The 24,819-nt window shown below is 53.4% G+C and overlaps 2 protein-coding genes across 3 annotated transcripts in view; one reads left to right on the top strand and one right to left on the bottom strand.

Moving 5' to 3' along the window:
• The first annotated feature begins 255 nt into the window (after window positions 1-255).
• Window positions 256-24,819, top strand: part of BCL9L (BCL9 like) — a 72,499-nt gene continuing 47,935 nt past the window's right edge. For both annotated transcript variants that reach the window (XM_068167811.1, XM_068167809.1), the window contains exons 1-2: window positions 256-675; window positions 6,621-6,784. In XM_068167811.1, coding sequence (XP_068023912.1) covers window positions 627-675; window positions 6,621-6,784 — 213 coding nt within the window. In that variant the 5' untranslated portion in view covers window positions 256-626. The remainder of the gene's footprint in view (window positions 676-6,620; window positions 6,785-24,819) is intronic.
• LOC137456408 (forkhead box protein R2-like) lies at window positions 592-6,005 on the bottom strand. Its single transcript, XM_068167812.1, has 6 exons — window positions 5,846-6,005; window positions 3,846-3,997; window positions 2,747-2,961; window positions 2,356-2,447; window positions 1,672-1,897; window positions 592-1,304 (listed from the first exon to the last, which is right to left on the bottom strand). The coding sequence occupies exons 1-5, from the start codon at window positions 5,977-5,979 to the stop codon at window positions 1,681-1,683; spliced, it is 810 nt and encodes a 269-aa protein (XP_068023913.1). The 5' UTR covers window positions 5,980-6,005; the 3' UTR covers window positions 592-1,304; window positions 1,672-1,680.

Below are 24,819 nucleotides of genomic sequence, written 5' to 3'. Positions count from 1 at the left end.
GAGGATGCTGATGGTCCAGGCTGGTGTGCCAAGGAGAGTACCCAAACTGCAGCATTACGGTCGCCTCAGTGCTGCCATCCAGCACAGGCAGGCCTTCAAAGATTGCTCACCTTTAATCGGGTCCTGCTCAGACAGGTGTGGGACTGACAAACACCTGTCTCTCTCCAGCCTCTGCAGTGGCTCAAGTGACGTTGGCACCCAGCTGTGCAGACCCACCCTGGGTGGTGCTTTGCAGACTAGATAGGGAAGCCCCATCCCTAACTGCACACTAAAAGATGTCTCTTCTTTCACACTCTTGTGAGCAAAGGAGTGAAAGAAGTGTATCTCCAGGATGCACCCAGCCTGCCAAGCGTGTTCAGATGGGCTGTCCCCAGTGTCCCCTCCCTGTGGGTCAGGTCTAGCATACAAACCAGTAGCAAGCTCTAGATTTAACATCCTGACTGCTGTTTGTTGCCTGTTGACAGGGCACCCTGGGTCTTCCTGCACACAGGACTGATAATGGGTGCAATGGATTGATCGTGCTTTGACTCAAGCATGTGCTGCAGCAGCCAGGAAGAAGGTATGAAAAGTCTGCTCTTCTTGAACACAAGACATTTACTGCCTGCCTAACATCTGGCCTGAGGATAATGATTTTCCTGCTTCTTGATGGAGAAGCAAGCAGTCAACACCACAACAGTAAGCTCTGGTTGTTTTGGTTATTTCCTTTGCTGTGTCTTTGCGTCTCCAAGAGAATCTCTCCTTCCTTGCACTCTGTAGTGCTCACTGATTTCTGTCAAGTGAACCTTACAGAAATTCCAAGTAGCCTGCCCAGCAGTTAGGTGGATCTGTGGTTTTACAGCTGGGCAGGCAAGTGTAACAGCTTGGAATAGCATCTGCATGGTAGAGGCTACTCTCACTTGACCAGGTAATGTGTTCTCTGCCCAACTTCTGACCTGCAGACTGAGACCCTTTGTTAAGGAACAGATAACTTTCTCCTGCAGCAGCTTAATCCTCTGCACCACAAGAACATTAAGAGGCAACAGCTTGCATGGAGGACTTTGTGTTAAATTCATAGTAGGTGCCATATATCAGAATGCCTCTGCAGTTTGAGATGTGTGCGGTTGGAGCACAACAAAGGAGATGAGATTGGTCATCTTCCTCCTTCCTCCCTTCTGCATTTGAGTCCTTACATCACTACCTAATAATTTCCACACGTACTTCTTGGGAAGCTACCTGTGGCAGCACCTGAGAAAACCTTGGTTTGGTACATGCTTCAGAAGCAGGGAGTCAGAGGAATCATAGGCCAAACAGAGATACCATGAGATCTGCAAAAGACAGAGAGGATAGTTAACTGACCATAGTGGCTGCTCAGGCTCTGATGCTATGGCTCAGTCTTCCTGTGAAAGACTGATGGGCATTGCTGAAAATGTGATCCCGAGGTGAAGCCTCCGTTTTGATGGGGCCTGGTTTGGCTCTTGCTATGTTGGTTTCATTAAAGAAAGGTTCTTAGCCAGTCTGGTGTTGAGTCCTGATTGTGGGGATAGCTCCACAGGGATCTCCAAGTGTTGTGTCCTAGACCCTGTGTCCTGCAGTGCTGTGCCTGCTTGCCCATCTGTATCCCTCCCACCATGGCAATTTTGAAAAGTTCAACTCACTCTGCCCTTTGCAGGGCTCCTGCTCTCCGAAACATACCTGGTTCACTCATGCTTTGGCACACCAAGTGTCTCTTTGGGCAGGGCCTGTACTTCCTCCTGAAACCTTCTGTGTCCTTCTGGAGTCAGCCTCCACAGGCAGGCCTTGTGGCTTCCCCCGTGGCTCGCGCCGCCGGCGATTGTCTCGAAGCAGCTGCTGGAGCACAGGTTGTGCCTGACTGTTTTTCCAGCCCTCTGGGGCCGTTTGAAAAAAGGGGAAGTGCTGCCTGTGGAGAGGAGAGTTTTCCTGAGCTGAAGCACGTAGAAGCTGTGGTAAATTACAGAATACATCATACTGGAGCAAGGGAAGGAGGTGGCCCTCCCTGCTCCAAGAATGGATGTTTCTTCTGGGGAGTGTAAGACAAAACTAAAATGCTGGGGTTTGGGTGTTGAAAAAGAGGAGACGTTTTCTCAGTGGCATCTTGAGCCAAAGGCAGAGCTAAGACCTGAACGTGGGGCCTGGCTGCCACATCCCCACTTCCAAGTAGAAGATCAGAGATTCATGTACCCCTCATTATCCCTCTTCCCCTCATTCTGCACTAGGAGCTGGGAGAGAGCAGGTACCGTGTGAACTGGTAGATCTGCTGTACAGTCAGACTGCCACTTGTGCTGTTGCACAGGGCAAGGGTGATGAGGATGGAGTAATTTAGGGGAGGACGGCACCAGCCCCCCTTGATTTTGGTACCAAGGCATCAGCACTGCCTTGAGTTCAGGAATTTCCAGCATCTCCTGAGGAACTGAGGTCTCCATGCATGGAATAGCTTTGTCCTCGGTAAGCTGGTGAGAAAAAGGAGAAAAAGGACATGTATATATTAGCCCTGGGTGGAAATGAGGGGCAGGGGTAAGCTGCTTTGTTCTGGGGGAGGATGGGTCTAGCAGTGTGCATATAGAAAGCTTCTACATGTCAAACTTCAGCCTCTATCCCTGCACTTTGTACTCTCAGCCTGTTCATCAGACAGGCTCTGCGTACCGCCTGAGCCCTGCTGAAACGGGAGGCAGCCGCTTGCGGAGCTGCTGAGCCAGCTTCTTTCTTCTTGCAAGATTGCTGAGCACCAACCTGAGCAGTTTCCTTTTACCTTGCCAGCCTCACTGGGGGATGACAGCACTTCCTCCTCAGAGCAGTCCAGGTCGGTGTAGTCCCAAGATGTGTTCAGAGAAGAGGTTTCTGTGGCACCAGCAACTGAGGCCACTGGGCTGTCAGATTTGTTCAGGTCTACTCCAGGGCTCCCATGGATGGGACAGACCAGGCTGGGGTTTACCCATATCCACAGATGGCGTTGAACACTGGGTTCTAAGGAGAGAGAGAAACATCATCCCAGTAGCCTGACCTGAGGACCATTTCCAGGTCCTGCTGTCCAGAGACAGTCTGGGGAAGTTTTAATGCAACACAAATTCCAAGGCAAAGGTTCCTATTTGCCTTCTCATCCCCCTAAGCAGTGTTTCATTTCCTGTTTTGTCGACCATGTGCACAGCTGCAGGGCCCTGTACTGCTGCTGCCAGCCTGGACAATGGTAATCAGCTCTGAAATTTTGCTTTCTCTTGCTCCTACAAAGGCAGACAGGGTGTAAATTACTCCCCTCGGTCCTCCTTTCCCAATGTTATCTGCCTGAAAGGCTGCGTTCAGAGGGAAGCGCCTGTGCAGGCACAGCTCTGTGATGGTATCCCTGGCCTTGCAAGACAGGCTTCAACTTTTGCTAAATAAACTCAGAAAAATTCCAGTCTGCACACAGATGTTCTGGCTGGCAAAAGCAACGCCTTGTTCCCAAGCTGTTCCCTGAAACGCTGCCAGCCTCTGTAGGTAATGCCAGGTCCTAACCTTACCCCTGGCACCGGGCGCTGTCCATGGCACCAAGCACTCATGTGCCACAGGGTCAGCATGCTGCTTCAGCATGTGATGGCATGGGATCTCCTCAGGAGCTGGTAAGACATGGGGAGCCTGGAAGCACTGTGATAAGCTTCTGATTTTGGCATTAGTCTCATTTTCTATAAGCTGCAGTCACTGCAGCTGCTTCTAATTGGAGCTGGTGGTATTTGAAGGTGTATAAAATGGGCCTTTTGTTAATTTCTAAGACTGGCACTTAATATTTGCCAGATTTTACTATTTTCACCTGAGTTTTGGAGATAGGAATCTTCTTACAAGGAAACCAAGTCAATCAATATCCCTGAGGATCTTACCTTGCAGAACGTCTTCAGTAGTGATGGGGAGTTTGAGCTCCGCCGCCATATCCCAGTCCTGCAGGCCGTTTCGGAAGTGCAGGCTCGCCCAGAATGACTTGTTTTGGAAACTCAAGTCCATTTTCTTTGTATGGCAAAGTAATCTGCAGGTACTGAGCACAGTGGGATCTGTGAGGGTGGTACAAAGAATCCCACCAGCTTGTGGTAATCTGTGTGCTGGGAGACTTGATTTCATGCTTATTTTTCAGGAAGGGTATCACACAGGTGGGTGCCAGGCTAGGCTCTGTTTCATGCTCTGAAACACCTATTGCAGCCCCTTTCAGTGAGCAAATGGTCTCTACTGGTGGAGTAAGCACGCTGATTGACAGTGAGGTAGGTGCACCACATAGGGTCTATTTTCAGCCCATGTACTTTGCTAGAGCCTCAGTAAATGAGCCACTCCTGTGTTCATTAGGCTAACTTACTTTCTTTTCCCTACTTCTGATACAATCACAGCCTTACCTATGGTCTGCAGTGGATTTCACAGGCCTGAGAAACCAAATGTCTCTGGAAACAGGATGGATCTCTGAGGGCTGCATTTGCAGTTACTGGGGAGCTCCCTCACCCTCCTCCTTCCCTGGAAGTAGTGGATTTTAAGACTGGAAGTTCCTTTGATTAGGAATTGCTTGTAACTTCCACACCCAATCCCTGCCTTGGCTTAGTACCAGCAGGCAATTAGATTGCAGAATTGCTACATATGTTGACCATTTTGTAGAAGATGCAGGTTGTGCTCATAGCAGAGATGTACATCAGGGACTTGCTGCCAGCCCATAGCTGGGAGACAGAAAGAAAAAGGCTGGTTTTGTCACTTGCTAGAGAAGACTGCACCATAATGTCAGTGTCACGATGCTGGGAGAATCTCAGTTTAAAAATTAATTCCATGACACTTGCACCAAAGGTTTGGCTTTGAGATTTTTGGGTGGCTTCTGTGCAGTGAAAGGGTAAGGTGCTTTTCCCCAGGGCAGGCTTGCACTGCAAGCTTGCTCCATGCCAAACGTTCCTGCGCTGTTTGCTCTCACTATGCTCACCCTTTGCATGTTTGCATCTTTTGAGACAGGCTGCTGAAAACCAAGTCAAACATAAACCCAAACTTTCCTTGAAAACCTTCAAGGGGCAGAGAGGGTCTGGCATGCTTGGTTTTGCCTCTTCAATGAAAGTAGGCATGATAGTTTGTACTGTGTGAAAGTTTGTGTAGTTCTTGGCATTCCACAAATATCAAGTCAGCACAGCTTTGGTTTTGCTGGATGCAAAAGACTACTGTCGTGTAACTTCTTGCCCCTGGTGTGACAAAGTTCAGCCAGCAGCACAGATGAAGACGTGCTGGCTGTCAGATCCCACAGGTGTGAGCAGAGCCTGCTCCTTGGCTGCTTTCCTAAGAAAGTCCAAGAGTGCCCCATTCAAAACCTTTTCCTCTTCCTGAAACTGGAGCCTGGTATTTGACTTGGGATGTGTTGCAAACAATCTAGCTACTATAGATTAATAATTTACCACATATTGCTTGACCAGCCGCACCACAAAGTTGCTTTCCCCTTTCTGCCTGGAGTGAAACTCCAGCACGGGGCTGTATGCATCAGCTGAGGCATGGTAATTCATTAAGCCTGTGATTATCCACCTGCACCCTCGACTGATGCCTCACCTACCCTTCAGTACCTCATCAATAAACTCGCAGGAGAGTGCTGGGCTGGATGCAGTTACGTTAAGAACTTAGAACGAGGTGAGCATGCCGGGGGCGAGAGCAGCCCTGACAGCCGGACCTGGCAGGCCGACGGCGCATCTCGCCCTGCTGGCTCCTCAGCCAGGTGTGGCTTGTGGAAAGTGAGCGGCACAGCCTGCGAGCAGCGACGTGAGTGAAGGCCAGCGGCACAGCCGGGGCCGGGGGCAGGACGCCGGGGCCGCAGCAGGCGCCGCGCGCGGCTCGGCCGCAAGGGGCCGCGTGAGCCGGCGTTTGGCGCCAAACTCACCTGTGGCCGGGGCCGGGGCAGAGCCGCTGCCCCGACCTGCTGCGGGGGGCTAGGGGAGATGAGAAACAGCTGCAGACCTGCCAGGGCTGCCGGCAGCAGCTGCCTGCAGCAAAGCAAAGGCTCTCTTCTCCCATCTTCCCTCGGGTTTCTGTCTTCTCCAAGGCGGCGGCACTGCCGGTCTGTGAAGCTGGTAAGTAGCACGGGAAGGGGCGGGATAGGATATCCTGTAACGCGCTGCTCCACCCAGAGAAGCCCTCCCCCCAGAAAGAAGGTGCAGAGAGCTTGTTAACGTTTCCTGCCTTCGCAGGATGGAAAACATTCTCCTCTGTGATAACGTCTGCTTCTCACTGGCAGAGATCTGAAACACTGCTGTAACACAAGTGGTTAGACCAGGGGAAGGAGCCCTGCGGTCTGCCCAGTCCCTGCAATGAAGCCAGCAAAGCTGGCAACACGAGTGCTGCCTTTCAAGGGGGATGTTTTAGAGATGTTCAGGCACAGCCACAGGCCTTACATCTAAGGAAAAAGCTAAACGGCCGTAATTGTGTTGAATCCCTGTCCTGTGGCTCTGTGTGCTGTGTTCTGGTCAAAGCACCATAACCCCGAGCTCCGACCCCTTGCTGCCCTTCCTTTCTCAGGGGGGAGGAGTCTTGATCGTGCTGCTAAAGACAATTTGTGGCAATAAAATTCTAAGATTGCTGATTCCTTACGATTTATGGCTTAACTAGAAGCTCATGCTTGTGTCCTAAAACCATCTCATGTGTGGGTCCTCCTCTAGCTTTGGAAGGTGAAAGAGAAGTTAGAAGAGAACCTGCTGACGCATGCAGAAGGCCAAAGCAGCCAGCATCTCTGCATCCTGAATGGCACAGAAAACAGAGAAGTGACAAGCTGGGGGTGTCTTGGCTCGGGACGCCTGGATTCTCCAAAGACAGCCCTTTTCAGGTAAGCATTATTTAGTGACAGCTAATTGATGGGGCAGGTTTGCTGAACACCAGACTCACCTGCTCCTACAGGCTTTGCAACTGCAAGAACTACAGGCAAGCTTTGGTGTGTGGGCTGAGTTCAGGGGGCAAGTGCAGTTCTCTTTCCTTGCTGATTCCAATCTCCTGGCATTTTAGATTAAGACTCACTTACAAATCAAAAGAAAAGATACTTCAGATGTGGGATGTAACTGCAGGTGTGTTCAACTGCTTCTCAGGTATCTGGCTTTTGAATGCCATGCACATGCATGTAAGGTGTAGGTAGATGTCTTCAGCTCGGCTTGTGGTCTTCTGTGGATGTACTGTGTGAGGTCACCTCAGCAAGCCAGAGAAACTAGATTTGCTCCTGTTTCTGAAAGATGTTGGATCCAAACTTTCCTTTCCTTGAAAGGCAGGGGAGCTCTATAACTTGGCTTCCAACTCAGAGTTGCTACTCAAGTCTGGCTCAAGTGTCCCTTGTGTTCCACAGATCCTGAAAGTTTTGAATTTGCACATTGTGACATCTGCTTGTCCGTGGTGATATGGGAGTATTGCTCAGTGGACTTGGCAGGGACTCTGGGCTTGTGGATACTGGTTATGCTGAGCAGCTGTGGGCTTTATATATTTATTTAAATTTTCTTTTCCTATAGTAGAACAGAAATTAGTTTCCAGTTAAGTAGTTGGTACTTTTCCCCATCTTTCCAGTGCATGGTGTACAGTAGGTGTCTGGCTTGTCCTCTCACAGGGCCATTCCTGCTGCGCTGGCATTGCTTCAGCTCTCCGTGTCGTGGCAAGTGGCTGATGCTGTGAGTGTAATCTACATAGAGTTCCCAGGATCTACATGGGCTGGGGTTAAAACCAATCCTTTCTTTTAAGGGGGGAAAGTACAGGTAGGCAGGGGAGAGAGAGTACAAGGTGGAGAGAAGGCTGTTCCTGGTGAGGGGTGGCTGCTGTGTCGGCACTGGCCCGGGGCTGTGTCGGAATGCCCAAATGTCTCTGTCAGTGCTGCAGGTAGATGCTGCCACAGGTGCAGCTGGTCATGATCTCCTCAGGATGTGAGAACACAACAGATGTACTTGATGAGCATCGCAGCCTTTTCATTAGCTGTATTCTATTCTCTCTGAACAGATACACTATTTTCTGGGGGGGAAAGGTGGCCTCTTACCCCTCACATCCTCAAATTCTGTGAAGCTGCAGTAGAAGAGCTGAACTTGGGTCTCTGTCCCTCCTCCCTGATTTTGAAAACCACTTCAAAGGTGAGCTGGCGGAAGATTGAAGGGCCTGGTTCTGCCGGGCTTGCTGCCGCTCACCTTTAGTGCTGCTCCCCTGCAGAACAAAGCGCTGCACTTCCCTTTGATTTCCCCCTTTGAAAAGCAGAGGTGACAGAGTCTGAAGTGCTCCACAACTTTTTTGGCAACTCTGTTCCAGTACCTTCCTGAAGTGCTAGGTGGATCAGGACAGGGCTTCAGGGAGGAGGCCTTACTTGTGGTTAAATTGGTCTTCGTTCCTCCCAGATGTCCCAGCAGGCATCGCCAGGTTTGCAGAGAGGGTCAGGCAATGCTTACAGCAAGAGGAGGAGGGAGCACAGAGTGAGCTGGAGGTTGTCACTTTGACCAACACACGTGGGGGTCCCAGAGGCTAACCTGGCTGCCCATAGCCAGCAGTTTGTGCCATCTCCTGGCTCAGCTGCTGCCCAAGGGAGGGGTCTGCCCTATTCTCCGTTTTGCATACTTTCTTCCAAGAAGAGGTGGCACACAGCAGAGCAGAGGACAGGCTGCCATTCTCCACCCAAGTGGGAAGGACAAAACCAGTGGTCGTCTGTGCTATGGCCAGTGTCTGAGGCACACCCTGCTCACTGTCTCTGCAAGGAATGTTTCTTGTTACAAGTGTGGTGCTGGGGGAGGGTAGGGTAGGAGAGCATGGTTTGTCTTGGTGATGTAGGTTTCCAGACTTCCTCCTGTGCCATCAGGGGTTGAGATATGCAAAGTCTTAAACATCAGGCTGCCACTTGCAAGCAGGTAGTGACAGAGAACACCCCTGCATCATGTGAGTGGAATAAAGACCACCTAGTACTGAATCAACCGCCCTAGGTAACACCATGTCCAGAGCTCTGTTATCAAATACAAACAGAGCTTGTCTTTGCACAGCTCAGGAGATGACAGCATCGTGGCTTGCAGCAGGGCAGCTGAACAGCCAGTGTGTGAGAAGTGATGCAGGTCATGGCTGCCATGCTCAGAAACAGTGGGATGCTGACTCAGTGCAGGGAGCAGTGGTACTAAAGCAGTAGGAATCAGTTGTGTTGAAAGAAGTAGCAGATGACAGACTGGAGCTAAGGTTAATAAATCTGATCTTTGCTATTCTGGTGAGAGTCCTCATGTGTTACAGCCAGTGTCACTTTTGTATGTGTTGTGGAGCTGCAGAATTAAGAGGAGAACCCCTCTTGCCTGCTGGTTTAGGGCCAGGCTGGATGCCTGTACATGGCTTTTTATGAGACAACACTGAAAAGCTAAATACATTAATGTGTGTGATCATCTTTCAGCCTCTGGGTGTGAGAAGTGGTGCTGGAATCACATTCAGCTGCCTGTAGCAGGATGACTCCATGTACTGGGGGCACAAGCCTTTGCATCAGACCAGTCTGTGTGTTGTAGCCTCACACATCTTTCTAGTGGAGGACTGCTGAGGTCAGAAGGGAAGTATCACTGGAAGTTTAGACTGAAAAAAACAACCCAACTTTTCTTTTTATGGCCACTTGAAACAGGGATGTTGTATCTTTAAGACACCCCCTTCTCATTCCCCTAATACCTCAAAGCCTCAAAGTGAATCTGGAGGAGAGGATCAGTGCAGGAGTTTAAGGCATCTTTCCCTGCCCTGCTGCACTGCTCACTTACTGCTCCGAAGGCTGTGCTTTGCTGTTTCTATGGTAACCATTAGTTGCTAAGCAACTGGAGCATCATCTGCGCTGAGCCCTCGCATCTAATTATCCCATCACAGTGGCTGAGAGGAGCTGGGGGGGGATTAACTCCTCTGCCATGGCAGATCCATTGACAACATTTTAGTCACATTTAAAGGGACATTGTCTCCCTTCTGCCACACTTCTCTACACTTTCTTTCGTGGGCGGTTACTTGGCTTTCTTGCCTTGTTGGACCCTGAGAAGGGGTACAGGTTTCTGTGAGCAATGGAGACTCGGACTCTGTCTGTGCTCCTTGCACGCTTACTGCCTGTGCATGGAGCTTTGCTGGGAGCAATTCTTTCCCTCCAAGTCAGGCATGGTCTGCCTAGCTGTGTGTTTGGACCACGCAGTCCTTGCCTTGTAGACTTTCTGGGCCATTTGTGTACCTTCTTTGTCTCACGATCACCTCTATGCTGCCTTTATGTTATTGTCTCTGTCCCAAGAGCCCTGTGTCGTGTCTGCTCTGTGAGGTATTGCTAATTCATCAGAGCTCAGCAGTGGAAGAGGTGGCCAGCTTGATGTCTTGGGTCTGTCTGAAAACTGAAGCAAACATTGCATAGCTCACTATTCACTCCATCATCACCTTACTGCGTGCTGATGGGAGGGCTAGACACTGTCCTCAAGGAGCACTGAAAGGCTGAGGTGTAAAGTAACAACCAAAGAAAATGTAATTTCTCACCTCTCTGTAAGTGGACGAAGCCACCAGCTGACTGGTGAATTGTGCATATTCAGATAAAAAAATCAGTTTGAGAGGCAATTCTGATTTTGAGTTTGCAAATCCAAGGTGGATGTTGTGCTGGACTGGGTCTACCTGCCATGCCAGAGTGCAGCCGAGTAAGGTTCCCAGCCTCAGGAGGAGAAGAGTAGCAGTCTGAGTTGCCTCTAGACAAACACTCGACCTTCAACCTGACTGCACCAAGGCCCATGCTTGAGTAAATTGTATCTGCTTCTTGCCTGCTCTCATCTGACTGGCTAGGGAAGAATTCCCATTTCCATTTGCTTTTGGGAAATGGCCGCTGGGGTGATGTCTTTTCTAGTGGCTGGATCAGTGAGAACTGGGGGGGTTGTTAGATCTCCCTTTGTTGCAAACCAGCTGAGTGGTACTGCAAAGCTTGCTCGCAGTGTTTGCTGCACCTTGTGTAACTACTGAGGGTAGAACTTCTTCATCAGGAAGGTAGCACACAAGAAAATTCCTAGTACCTCCCTGAACTGTTTTAGTTTCTATGTCCACCCTTGAATCGTGAAGTCTCTTGTTGCAGCCAAAGCCTGCAGGAACTATCCAGGCCTGGCAACATGTTGTGCCAACCTGTTAGCAGTGCTTCCACCCCTTACTGTTGGCACAGGACCAGGGCATGCAGCTCTCTGAGGAATGAGTGACCAGAGGCTAGGTCGGACAAGGTAACTTGGGAAGATGGAACAGGTGCAAGATGTATTTTGTCATGAAATGGGAAATGTAATTAAAGTCCACATGGTAATTATGAGCTGGAGGGGAGAAATAGATGGATTTCTGCCTGAAGTCTCATTGGCATTGGCAGTCTGGAGTTTTGCATAATGCTACTAGACATGGAAGAAAAGCTGTGGAGGAGAAGCATGGAAGGTGCAAGTATTGCAAAGAAGTTTCTGTGGCTTGGAGCTGAGCATACAGCATAAAGGGAAAGCTTTGTTTTCTCCAGCCCAAAGCTGGGAAACCAAAAATAAGAATAGCGTATGCAACCTTTTGGTTCCTTGGTGTAAGTGGACTGAGTTGAGAGACTCATGGTGAGAAGGCTCAGGCCTGATGCCATGTGTTTCTCTCTGGCCTGCCTGGGTGCCTTTCTGTTCCCTGCATGAGGGGTTTCAGTCCCTAGAGCATCAGGCCAGTGCATTCATCCTCTGAAAAGAAGTGGATGTGAGAAGGTGCCTGAGCTGCGTACTGCAAAACCTGAATGGATCTGTGAGAGAAGAGGGAGGTGGGCATGGTGCTGTTTGAAGGAATAGAGGGTGACTGCTTCTTCACAAAAGTGAGGAGAAGCTTGTCTTTGCACTTTTTTTTGTTTTTAAGGGGGCTGTTCAAAACATTTTGCCAGGTTTTGCAGGGCTTTCGGGGATCAGGGGAAGTAAACGTGCAAACCTCTGACTCGCGCGCGAGGTCCCAGAGTCAGGAAGGAATATTCTAAAACCTGCTTGAGCCATGTGCTGAATGTTAATGAGGGAGGCAGCACTCATAGAAATGCTGCAGCCTGGCTCCTGCCACCCAGCTTTCCTACCAGTGCTGCCGCCTCTCTGAAAAGAGCAAAACGGGGCTCCTGCTGGCAGTGTGCCTGAGGGACTGTGGCTCGGAGAGCAAGGCGGCTTGGCTACCTGCAGAGCAGACTGGTTGGGCGGCAGGCTGCAGAGCAGAACGGTCAACGTGCCTCCTCGCTCCGTCCCAAAGGAGGCAGAACGCGCCCCTTGCACCCACAGCTGTCTCGGGGTAGGACAGCAGCCCTCGATTTGAGCAGAGTGCTGCTGGGCAGAGCCAGGACGGAGGTGGAATGATATCGCAGCTGTTGTCCACAGTGCATGATGAACTTGTTTGTAAGATTATCTATGCTGATGGATGAAAACTGTGCTGGAGCAGCAGAGGTAATAGCAGGCACACAGTGTTATCACATGTGGTTGGGACAAAGAAGCAATTAAAGTGTGGGAGGGAATTTGGGAAGATAAAAGTCTATGGCTAAGTTGAAATTTGGTGAGGATGCTGAACTGGGCAGCCCATCTCTGGAAAATGCTGAGGATTTGTAATGACTTTTTTGAAACACAAGGCTTGAGATATTGCAGTTCCTCCTGCATGGCTGGGGAGGAGCTTTTGGGGTTATCAGATAGTCATTTTCAATTTGCTCCCTGACCTGGAAGTGGAATGGGGGAATGTCGCTCTCTGTCTGCTTGGTCATACTACATCCTTGCTCTCTGGCTGCACCTGTGAATTCTCTCTTTCGCTTTCCATTCCCTTTTGGCACCTCAGGGCTTAAAGCATCTCCAAGAACTCAAATTAGGAGAGCAGCAACTGAGGAAGCTTGCCAAATGCTCTACATTGGTTAACAGCTCTTCTCAAAACCAGATGGTTAGTAATTAAAGGGAGTCAAGCAGGGAGGCTGCATTGTCCTTTTAGTCTTTTTCTTCCTCTGAAGAAAAGATTTGGTGACCTTGGAGGAAGATCAGCTTCCTCTGTCTGCAGGGTCCTCTTGCAGTGCTTGTGGTCTGTGGTGATCCTGATGCTATGTGCTGGGCACAGGATCTTTCTGAAGCAGCAGGCTCAGTATTTGCTCTAAGTTCAAAGTAATTGCTCTGGAGGTAGGACAGAAATGCATTAGTAGAAAGAAAACAGGAAGGAGATTCTGAGCTGTTGGGAAGAGTCCTGCTCCCAGATCTTCTCCAGGACCTTTCCTTCAACCCTTACATTGTCAGTAGAAACAAGCCTGACATTATCATGCTGCCCTTTCACTTTTGGGCCATCCGTGTGCATGTGGGTGGCTGCACATGGCTTTTATCCATGGTACTAGGAGCTGGGTGGCTGGGAAGATGAAGGGCAAGCACAGCATGTTTTCTTCTTTATTTTCAAGAACATGTTGGTTTCTAGAGCCAATCTTAACAGATGCACTGTCAACACCTAACGGTTCAACCTCGTGTGGAAGAGCTGCATGTGAGGAGAGGTGTATTGGCAGTAACAAACGCTTCCTACTCAAATTCAGGTCCAAGACAAGTGTAGCAGCGTTGTCTCAAATTCCAGAGCCATGGTCCTCCACAAGCTCCCCTTGCTGAAATCTTGCTCCTTCTTCCTGTGGCCATCACTGCTGCATGGCTGAATTTTGGGAGACTTGAGCCAGGACCGCTGGTTGCTTCTTCCATGCAGGACTGCCAATAGAAATGCATTTTGGTGCTATGCTGCTGGTAATTTTGCTGTTAGATCCTGCCTGAGAGTTTCAGAGATAAGCTTAGCCCTGCTCTAGGTGGTCCTGCATCATGCTGTTCAGTCTGTTTTATTTCTGCCCTCTACACGAGCTTTGGAGGCACCGCTGCTCCTTTTATGCCAACTTTCAGAGACTGTTGGACAGGACCTGCTCTGCAGATTTCAAAGAGTCCAAACACGGATCTCAAACCTTGCTCTCCTTCAGAATGGATGGAGTTGTATTGAGTGCCTGAATCAAAGGATTTTGCTACAGTTTGTGCCAAATGAGGTCCAGCTCCCTAGGAAAGTCTTTGCTGGTTCCAGATTGGATGTTTTGCCTTTTCTGAAACCTGGGCTCCAGTTACAAATGGGCGTCTGGTGACACCTTTTATTCTTGGGCTGGCACGATGTTCTGACAGTGTTATGGTACTAGGGATGTCCCAGGGACTGACAGAGCTGTTCCTTGGCCCCTCCCCACATAGGGTCAACCTGCAGCTCTCTCCTGGGATATTGCTGCCAGGTAGAGTGTGGCAGGCTTGTGCAGGAGCTGCAGACACCACCTGTAGCTCCTCATCCTGCAGGCTCTGCAGAGAAAACGTGGGCAGAGGAGGGCCCTTTACCCTTGGGGGACTTATCCGTGGGCTCCCTGGGAGTGGGGAGTGCTGACCTGGGGTCTGTCCTTTTGTGTCCCTGACAGCACAGTGCAGATCCCCATCTGCATGATGCTGCTGAAACACCATCTCCCTGTCATGAAATATTCATGACAGTCTCCAATAGGGCTCCAGCGCAGCAAATCTCTGTCCCTCCCATGTCCCCCCACCCCAGACAATCTGTGCTGCAGAGGCTGTGGGCTCTTCTGGGAGGTCAAGCCAGATCCAGGCAGCTGATCTGTCTTTGAGGAAATAAAACAGATCAGAAAAGAAGTAGCGAAACCCCAGGAGGTGCTTTTGAAGCTTAACCCTTTCCAGGCTGGGAAGCACCGGCAGAGAGAGTGTGCAGTAAGCAGCCTAAGCCGTGCCCAAGCTGGAGAGCAGCCAAGATGCTGTAGTCCTTTCTCAGACTGGGAAGACTGTTTCCAAGCCTGGGAATCTTGCCTGGACAGGCTCTGCTGCTGTTGAATGTGCTAGTTGAAATCTATCTGATGCAACATGCAGCATTTCTCCAGACTTTATTGACAGCCACCTTGATTTCATGGCGTTGGCTCTGCTAGGTGCCAGTCCTTGCTAGAATGTCACGGGGGAGTACTCCGTTTCCCCTGTGGGTGGAGGAGCATAAATCTTGGATCTTGTGAATTACTTCCCTGACTTTTTAATGTTCAGGGCATTTTTGAGCCGCCTCCTCATCTATGGTTAAGATGTCAGAGAGTGAAAGTAATATATTGTATCAATGCTATGGATTGCTACACTTGGGAGAAAGTTTCTGGGCTGGGACTGGTGGCGGCAGGACTGCCTCAGTGACCTCCATGAGCCCTGTTGTGCTGTGGGGACCTGGTCTCGATGAGAGACTCTGGAGCAGAGCGAACTGCTGCACCAGGAGCTCTCTAGGCAGGCATTAAGGTGAGGACTTAGGCACACAGTGCAGGTGATGTTTGAGCAGCCTGGCTGGGCTGGGGAGTGCAACTGGTTCATTCCTCCCTCCCTGTTCATCCTCTTGATAATCCGATTTACATTCCCTTTTCTTCCCCTGGATCCTGCTGTTACCATGGGAACTATGTTCACAGTTGCATTTCATTGGCTTCTAGAACAACTCCTTTCCCCCTTTCATCCTGTCTCTTCCCATTTCCAGCTTGTACATGGAGATGTGGCTGTCACAGGATGAGGACGCTTATAAGGCCTCTCGTAAGAGGGATGAAGGCAGTGGTTAGAGGGCAGAATTGAGGAAATATGGTAAGATTGTTAGAGACTGGGTGAAGTTATTCAGCTTATGTGGTCTTTAGCTTGGTCTATTCTGCATCCCACAGCTATGAAAGTGAGTCCTGGACACCTACTGTCTCTGAGTCTGGCAGCTCATCCCAAGGGTCTCTCCCACTTTCAGTCCCCTCTTGTCTCTTGTGGCCTGGAAAGCCAGCATGTGTCTGGTCCGTACTGTGCTCTTTGTGATGGCTGAGGAGTTTTCTTGCCTGTTTCTGCAAAGACAGGGCTGGTGGTGTGACTGCTTTATGGTTGAGAGGCAGTAAGGTCAGAGATGCTGCTCCAGGTTTCTTTACATTTTTGCTGCCTTGTGCTTTGACCAAGAAGATTGTGCTTCAGTCTGGTAGATTAAGAGAGTGCACAGAAAGTGGCGAACAATTGCAATACCATATCTTAACAGATGGTAATTAGCTATCTTCTTTGTTCCTGAAGTAGCTGTGCCTTGGTTTTGTCAAGTACAGCATATTTGCTCAAACTGGGAGAGTATTTGAAGGAGGAAGAAGCAGCGGCAGTGGGGAGAGATTCCCAAGCCTCTCCTTAAGAAGGTTTTCCATTATGCAGCTCACATGCAAGTGGGGCCAGCAGCAGCCTCACCACGCTGGCTCCTACTCTTCCTTGCCCTGTCTAGTCACACTGGTAGAGAGCCAGCTAGACTTTGGCAGCTGCCTTCCATCTCTACCCATCTAAACCTGGTTCCTGAGGTGGTTTTGTTCTGGCCAAGCACCTCAGTACCAGGCTGACATCACTAGGTGTGGCCAGGCCAACCCCTGTGTTTGGTGTTCTGGCTCTGCTGGCCTTTGCTGTCAGACACACAGCAATCCTGTGTTGCCTTCCACCTGGGAGAGGACTCTGATGTCTGGTTCTTGGTGTGCAGGATGGTGTAATTTAGTGCCTGTAATGCTGTGAAGCACTGAGCTAGTGGGGATGGAGTGTTTGTTTAGTTCTTCATATTCCAGCACAGGGATGAGGATGTATTTGCAGGCTGTGGAAATCCATCACCTCACTTGTGTGCCTGGATATTAAAGCTCCATTTTAGCAGTTTTCACTGGAGCCACAATTTCTCCTTTTTCTCTTAATTAAAACATCCCCTTCTGCCACGCACATGCTGCTGTTCTGTCATGCACAGCCCTGGAGGTAGCTGCACCTCCTTCACGCCGTCTGAGAGAGAAAATGGAGTAAATACGGTCTGGCAATGGTGTGTTTTCCAGACCTGCTCGGCTCGGCTCTGCAGCTGAATCTTAGCATCGCGTGTGCAAGGGGAGACCCTGGGTGCGATGAGAACAACCCCGCTCTCCTATCTGTATCCCAGCATCGCGGGATGGGGCACCCGCGGCCGGCGGGCCCCATTTGCCTGCGGCTGTGGCTTCCCAGGCTGCCAGCCTGCCCCCGCGGGCTCCTCCCGTAGGCGGCTGTGCCGCCCGCTCCCGCCAGGGGGTGCCGCTGGCCGCCAGAGCCGGCCCCGCCCGCTCCCGCCCCGCCCCTCCGGTCCTCCGCGGGCCGGCCGGATCCACAGCTCGCTTCCTTGCGCTGCGGCCGCGGAGGGAGCGGACTCGCGGCCCGGTTCTGTACCGGAACCCTGGGCATCCCCGCGCCGGCGGCAGGCAGAAGACCCCGGCATGCTCCTGCGCAAGTCCGTGTGTCCCAGGCCTCGGGTCGGAGGTGGCCTCAGGCCAGCTTGTGCGTGAGAAACAGTCGCCGTCACCGGGAAGGGACTTTCTCCCTTCCCCTGTCCTTCTGGTCCTGCTGCCCACGCAGCCAGGGGATGCGTGAGTGCTGCCGAGGCTGGAGGGAACTGGCTGGCTGCGTGCGTTCCTCCGTAGCTATCTGCCCTCGGCGGGCAGTAGCAGGAATGTTTAATGACAGCAACTTTGGAGAGAGGGAGACGAGCGAGCAGAGGCAGCCAGCCTCCAGCACAGGGCTCGCCTTGCGGTGGAGAAGGCAGGATGACTTTGGCGGTGCCTCCCTGTCCGTAGGGGTGGATGCAGAGGGCTTGTTTTTGGAGAGCACGAAGGGAGGTGGAGAATTCTGGACCACGAGGAGAAACAAAACGTAAATAGTTGGGCAGGGATGTGGTGGTCCTGGCAAGGAGGACCTTCTCTTTGTCCCGAATTTCATAAAGTTCATGTAGTGGTTGGCTGAGGTGCTTGGCACCTCTGGCTGGAAAGTACCATCAGAGTTGTGTAAACGTGGACATTTTGGGAACCTGAGGTGCGGATGAGCGAGGGATGAGTGAAAACCAAGGAAGCAGAAACAGGAGCTGAGCGTGAGCACACAAGTAGAGCCTGTGGCTTTACTCAGTCGGTCGCCTGCCCTGGAGCACTCAGGGCAGAAGAGTCTAGCCAGGCATCTGCGTGTTGATGCAGGTGAGTTTGGCTCTGTGCAAGGGTCTGTGCCCTGCTTCTGCAAAACAGGTCTGCTGCTGAGATGCTAGAGGAAAAGCTTCTCCTGCAACTAGAGAGCTCTGTGGCTGAGGTGTTGTGCACACCAGGATGCACATGACAGTCTGAGAAATGGGGACTGCATGTGTGGGCACAGGGGTAGCATGCCCTAGTCCAGGCTACCAGCAACATGAGTTCTTGTCATGCTGGCAGATGGTGCAAGGCAGCAGCTTGCTAACTTTCCCTGTTATGAGCCCATTTACAGAGCAATGATTTTGAGTGACCCCAAGTAGTAATAAAGATGTTGAATAAAATTTAATGTTGTGTCAGGGTTGTGACCTTCTTGAAAAGTCTCCTGATCTCTGCTCTACAACTCGCTGACACAGGGCTCAAGTGCCTGTAGTAGCAAGCTTCCAGGAGTCCTCTGGAGATGAAGGCAAGGATAAAAGGGAGGTACTACTTGGGTTCTAGTTCTGCCTTGCTGTGGAACTGTAGCAACAAGGACAGGAAAAGCTGTTCTGGCACCTTCCATGACTCTTGTTACCGGTGCTCTGCCAACAGAGTAGATGTGGGACCGGCACCCGTGTGCCTTGCACTGTTCCTGCCGCTCGTGGTTGCACATGCTTGTGAGTGCTTGCACGCCATGTCTGCCCTGGCACCACCTCTGGCACCCGTCACTGGCACACAGGCACGAGGATTTGCGTGTCTGTGACATGTGCACGGCACATGCTGTACGTGCCGAGGCTGCTCCGGGGGTCCGCTGTGGCAGGCAGGGAGCAGAGCGGGGCAGGCTGGCAGCGCGGAGGGTGGCCAGGGATCTGGTCGGCGGCCGCAGCATCAGCCAGCGCAGCTCGCCCGTTTGCGCCGACCCGAAATTCCCCGCTGGGCCTGCTGCTGCCTGCGCGGCCGGTCAGGAACGGGAGACCTCGCTTCTGCGGGGCTACCGCCGCCTTCCTGCCCGGAGCCCGGCTGCCCACCCGTCCTCTCGGCCGGGGTTCTGCTGGCTTTGTGTCACCGAGGCGCTGCGGCTCCAGAGCCAGCCCTGCCTGCTCAGATTTTCCAAACCCGCACTGGGGAGGAAGGCGCCGTATCAGGATAAGAGTCCTCCCCACCCACCGCCCGCCCGCTGCCACTTTCCCGCTCCCCAGCCAGCCCGAGCCCCGGGTGGCAGTGGGAGGCGCGGCTCAATCGATAGCTGCATTTATCACGCTGGTGGCCTCGCTAAGTGGTTTAACCCTTCACACCCCGCAGGCTTGCTGGTAGCAGGCTGGGTGGTCTGCCCTGCCAGCAGCTGCCCAGCCCCACCGGGCTCCAGCTCTCCTGCCTCTGCGAGGTGGCAGACACAGAAGCTCCTTTCCAGTGCCAGTAAACCTGAGCCTTCGCTTGGCTTGTTGCTCACCAGGGGCTGCTCTAGAAGACAGCAAACCAAGAAGCAGCAAAGCAAGTGTCTCTTTGGGGCCCTGTGCAAAGTACAGCCCAAATAGAGCTATGGCATGTATCAGGGGCTGCCCAAGGCAAGGCAGTTGTGGTAGGACTTCAGCTTATGTCCTGTGCAAGTATCTCGGCAGTATCAGGACTTTGTGCACCATGCAGCAGATCCAGGATGACTTTCCCTGGGCTGCAGTGAGTATTTGAGGTGGTGTGAGAATGAGGCTGATGTTCTGAGTGCACTGGAGTCACAAGGAGGGAAGGAGAGTGGAGTTGTGCCTGTTGCCATACAGGCATTATGAGAGCATCTGATGTTGCAGGAATAGCAAGGCATCCAGGATCCTGAGCCTCAGGATCTTTGTGATCCTGGAACCCTGTCAGGAGTTTGTCTTGGCTAGATGATGGTGTGTCAGCTGTGCTGTGGCTGCAGCAGTGTATTTCCATTTGAGAAGACAACAGTTCAGCTTGATTCAATTCTCCTCCAGTACTCCACCGCAGGCTGCATTTTGCCTTTAGGACCTGCCTGGATGAGTTCCTGTGTGATCTGCTCTAGGTGATCCTGCTCTGGCAGGAGGATTGGACTTAGATGATCTCTCGAGGTCCCTTCCAGCCCCTAACATTCTGTGATTCTGTGATGGCAGCACAGGAAAATCCCAGCATACAGAGAGGGCCCAGCGCTAAGCTCTGGCATGAGGACTCTGAGAAGGAGACTGAGGCTGGCCTGGTTGCATTGCTTCAGGTGTTGTCTTTGCACTTTCTGGTTTCTTCTGTCTGCAGCTGGAGGACTAGAGAAGCCACACTGGGCACTTCTGATTCTATCTCGGTCAATCTTGCTGATAGCACAGGCTGCTGAGGCAGCTGCAGAGGTGGCAGAGGTAGCACGGGCTTTTTGCAGCTGCCTTCTGCTGGCAGCTTCCCTGCTCCAACTGCAGCAAGCACAGAATGAGGGAGCTCATTCTTCCCTGGCTGGCTGCAAAGCTGGGCACAAACTTGGGGCCTCTCCTGGATAGACTTTTTCCCCTTTCCTTGAGTAAAGGCTTTGTGGTACCATCAATACAGAAGTGAGATTGAGACCTTGTGATGCAGCCTGAGGAAGATGGAGGCACAGCAGGGACTTGTGAGGCTGGGGGACAGGATCTGTGCCAGTGTCTGAGTGGAGAAGAGTGCACTGCGGCCAGAAGCCTGTGTAGGAATGGCCAGGACTGAAGGTAGTATGGGGGTAGTGAAAAAGATGTTTTTAGGCCACCTTAGGCTACTCTGTAGCAGTAGCATAGCCTCTTCCATCTCCTCACTGGACCTTTGTCTTTCCAGGGCAATGCAGGATGAGTCTGTGTGCCAGGTGTGTGGATTATAATGCTGGAGCTGCCACCAGATCCCTGCTCTGTACCTATGTGGATAGGCAAGGCAGAGACTTGCTCCTAAAATGCATTTTGCAGCCCTGGGCTCATTCCTTTCATCCCAGTTTGTCTGCGCTCTTCCATTCCTGGGGCCTCTGCTGGGAGTTCATCTGGGACTGGAGTGAGCCACTGGGGAAATGCTTTGTATAGAGACAGCTCCAGCTAACTGTAAATCACATCATTAATTCCACTATAGTTAACTGGACCTAGTTAATCATATTCATAAGAGTAATGAGGGCTTTGCCCACAAGGGTCTTGCAGAGGTCTCAGCTTGGGGCTAGTGTTGGGAGAGGCAGTGGGAATGAACAAGTCCCGGAGACTTGGAGATAGCTTGGGACCCAGCTTCTGGGTACTCCAGACATCTTTATCGAGAAAAGCATGACTGGCTGAGGCTGATCCTTCTCACCCTGTAGTCCAGCGTCTTCTGCATCCTACAGAGGCAGAAGGTGTCAGGAGTTTTTGGGGGTCTGGTCCTAGTTCTTCCCAGGGAAGGCTGGAGTCATGGCCACAGATGGCTCCTTCATGGTCCCTGACTGGTTTGCAAGGGAGACTTGATTTCGTTTTGCAGACCAAAGGCAGGAAAGCCCTATGGCAAGCAAGGGAGGTGTGGGCAGCAGTCAGTTTGGGCATCTTGGCAGGGGCTTGATAATGTGCTGATGTACCAGGCAGCTGCTGGGATGAGCTGCTGCCATGGTTGTGGTGGTGTTGGTGAGGGGAGGCTTTTAGGAGCTCCAAGGACTCTGCTTCCCCATCTCCTCCCCTCCCTGTCTCTCCTGCTGTGGGCGTAATGATAGAGGAGGGAAGGGGACACTGGGAGTCAGTCTCAAGCGCAGGGAGGGCAGCTAGCCCGACAGATGTTAATTAAAGGCAGAGCCTCCGCTCCTAGCCGGCAGCGTCTGGTCCTCCCTCTGACCTTTTCCAGTCTTGCTCTGCCACTTTCATGTGCGTCGGCTGGGAGAGATGTGCTGGGCTGTGATGTAGAAAGCAAAAGAGGCTGCAGGGAAGGAATGGGAGGGAGAGGCAGCCCAGAGAGCCTGGAGGACAGGTGGCTCTGCACATCCCCTCCGCAGCACAGGTGGCTGGAGGGAAGGAGTTGCTGTTCTTCTCATAGCACCGAGCTGTTGTGCCAGGCAGAAGTGGTCAGTCACTGTCTTTAAACCCACCGTGCCTGTGTGTGCTGTCGGCAGGGACATGAGCCCAGTACTGCTACTGGGAAGGATAAAAGCATGATAATATGTCACTGCTTGTTGATGAGCTGCTTGGGAGGTCACCAGAAAGGCAGCGGGGTTGTATGGCTTAGCTGCTCCCTGGTCCATGGGAGGGTACACCTGGGTCTGTTACGGATGGCTGGTGCAAGCAAAGGATGTTCGATGCTGCGTTTTGCAGAGGGGACCCCAGTGATTGCCTCTCGAGGGGAAACCCTGGGCACCCGCACAACATCCGTGCTGTTCGCTCAGCCCCGGCTGCTGTGCCCGGGAGCTTCCGCGGCACTGTTTCTGCAGGGGCAGCTGAGCCATCTGCCCCTGCCCGCTTCTGCCCCTGCCAGTTCCCGCGCGCGGGGCGGAGCGAGGCGCTGTCCCGCCCCCCCCCCCCCCCCCCCCCCCCCCGGTAACCCGCCCCGCGCCCCGGCAGGGGCCGCTGCCGCCGCGTCGCCCCGGGGTTCGGGGGTGTCCCAGGTTCGAGGTGGAGGGCCTTGGGTCCAGGGGCTTCCCCCGACTTGGTAGGGCTTCCGTTTTTTCCCTTTGAGGGTGAGAGGACGGAACGCGTCCCTCCATTCCCGCCGCCACCTTTTCTACCTCTGCTACCAAGGGTTGGACTGTCTGCGCGCCCCGAGCCGGTGGAGGGCAGGTGACCGTGGCTCCATCTCCGGTGGTGGATGTGGGTGTGCGCTGGAAGAGCAGAAAGGCGAGGTGTGTGTTCATTCTCTATCGGGGCTCTGCTTGTCCCCGGGTCTCCTTTGGCTCTGGCAATGCTCAGAGATGCTGCCAAGTTGTCCCAGCTCAAACCCTCCCTTCCCAGCCCACCCGAGCAGTAAGTGCGCTGCAGGCAGGAAGGTGACACATCCGTGGTTGGGCTGGTGCTGGATACACCCAGAAGGGGGTGGACTGGCTTAACAGCCTGGTGTGCGCGTGCACTTGTGCGGCTGCCTCCGGCTGCCAGCGAGTCAGCTGTGTCCTCTCCCGGCTGCATCCTGCGTGCCTGGCACTGCAGCAGCCCGACTTGAGCTATAGCTCCCGGCGCTGGTGGAGGGCTGAGCTTCTGCCACACAGCTGCAGCAAATGCAGCAAATTCGAGACGAACACTATTTCCACCAGACCCTACCCATGGCTATTGCCAGTCATATCACCTCCTGCATCCCTCTGCTCTGCGGGTCTCACCTGCCTCTCTCTGCTCCTGTCACCCCTACCGTGGTGTAGCTGTCGATGGCTGTTGCTCAGGAGAAGAGGTTAACACATGGAAAACTTATTGGTAACGACAGTAATGTGCTGCTCTTTCCAGATTCTGGGTCCACCCCTTGTGCATCTTGTGTGTAGGCTCTGGGAGACACAGCAGAAAGGGGCTCAGGTGTGGGACTTCTCCTGCAGAGTGGGCCTCAGAACAGGACATTCAAGGTGTTAGCACAACCACAACTGTGTGGTTATAGAGCTTCAACCCAAGCCTATTGATGGGGCAGAGCAGGCTGAGGTTTTGGATGATACAGCACAGCAGGGAGATGCTCGGGGGAGGTCTGAGATACGCAACGGCTGTGTACAGATGCTGCTGGGACCCGCGTGTGAAGCGACTGGGTGTGCAGCGTCTCATGGCATCTCCCCTTTGGAGGACTCAGGCGGCCCCAGACCGAGCACCTGGCAGCGCTTCTGGGCGGGTGCTGCCGACTGGCCTGGTGGCGAGGGATGCTATCGGGTGCCGGTCCCTGGTGCCGGTCCCCGGTGCGCCGCTGGGCGGCCGGCGGAGCGCCCTCGACCAGGAAGCGGTTAATCAGCGCGCGGGGCTTTTATTTTGACAGGGCAGCGCCTGGCTCCGCGCTCGGAGGAAAGTGAATGATCCTGTTTCTCCAAATGATTATTCAGGCTCCGGCGGAGAAAGGAGCACTCGGCACGCAGCGCCTCGCCCCTCGCCACGGCGTCCCCGCCCGCGCCCGGGCCGCCGCGCCCGCCGGCACCGCAGCCCGCCGCCCGCGCCCGGCCGCCAGCCGCAGCGCGGGGAAGCCGCCTGCGGCCCGGGCGGGCAGCCGGGGCCCGCCGCGGCCGGACGCCCACCCCCGCCGGCGGGCGCGGGCTGGAGCCGCCGCCGGCGCCGCCGGCGGAAGCAGCGGCGCGGCGGGGCGGGAGGCTCCGCCGGCAGCGCCGCCGCCGGCCCCGCGGCCCGCGGCGGGCGGCCGAGCCATGAGCGCGGCCCGTGCTGCCGGCCCCGCGCCGCCGGCCGGCCCCCAGCAGCCCGCAGAACCGCACCGCGCCGCCCCGGAGGGCTCGCCCGGCCTGCCCTGAGCGCCGCCGCCGAGGTGAGTGTCCCGCCGGGCCCGGGTGGCCGCCGTCCCATTGTTCTGCCTCAGGGTGTGTGTGTCTGCGTGTGGGCTTTGAGCCGCGCCCCCACTTCGCCCCGCGGGGCCGGGCCCGCATCGAGGCTGTCACCCGGGTGCGTCCCGGTGTGCCGAGACGCCCGTACTACAGCTCCCCGGGGGGCGGCGTGGTCCGCGGGCGGCGGTAAGTTAGCGGAGAGACGGCCCCGTCCCGTCCGGTGCTGCTTCCCGCTCCCGGTGCTCCAGCCCGCCGCCGGCGTGGACTTAGCGGGCAGAGGAGATCGGCTGTCTGCCTGCGCCGGCTGGTGATACGTTGTCAACGCTCCCGCTTCCCTTGCACACAGTCTCCCCTGGGCCGCGTGGTTGTTCCCGCTTCGCTCGTCCGTTTCAGGGAGTGCTTGTAGCCTGTCACCGTGGCTGCTGCTAATTCCTCGAGCGGCAGACAGCCTCGAATGGGGCTCTACTCTAGTGCAGAGAACTTAGTTGCATTGCACCCGGTTTTACTGGGGCTGCTCTGGATTCTGCAA

The sequence above is a fragment of the Melanerpes formicivorus genome, unplaced genomic scaffold (assembly GCF_026170545.1).
Source record: "Melanerpes formicivorus ecotype bairdi unplaced genomic scaffold, bMelFor1.0.p_v2 SCAF_123, whole genome shotgun sequence".
Lineage (NCBI taxonomy): Eukaryota > Metazoa > Chordata > Aves > Piciformes > Picidae > Melanerpes > Melanerpes formicivorus.
This window is presented reverse-complemented; position numbering and strand designations above follow the sequence as displayed.

Coding starts and splice junctions, on each gene's coding strand:
- LOC137456408 (XM_068167812.1), bottom strand. CDS start 5,979: ATGGGAGAAGAGAGCCTTTGCTTTGCTGCAGGCAGCTGCTGCCGGCAG. Junction 2,962..3,845: donor TACTGAAGACGTTCTGCAAG/GTAAGATCCTCA, acceptor CTCTCTCCTTAG/AACCCAGTGTTCAACGCCAT. Junction 1,898..2,355: donor AAGGCAGTGCTGATGCCTTG/GTACCAAAATCA, acceptor TCCTCTCCACAG/GCAGCACTTCCCCTTTTTTC.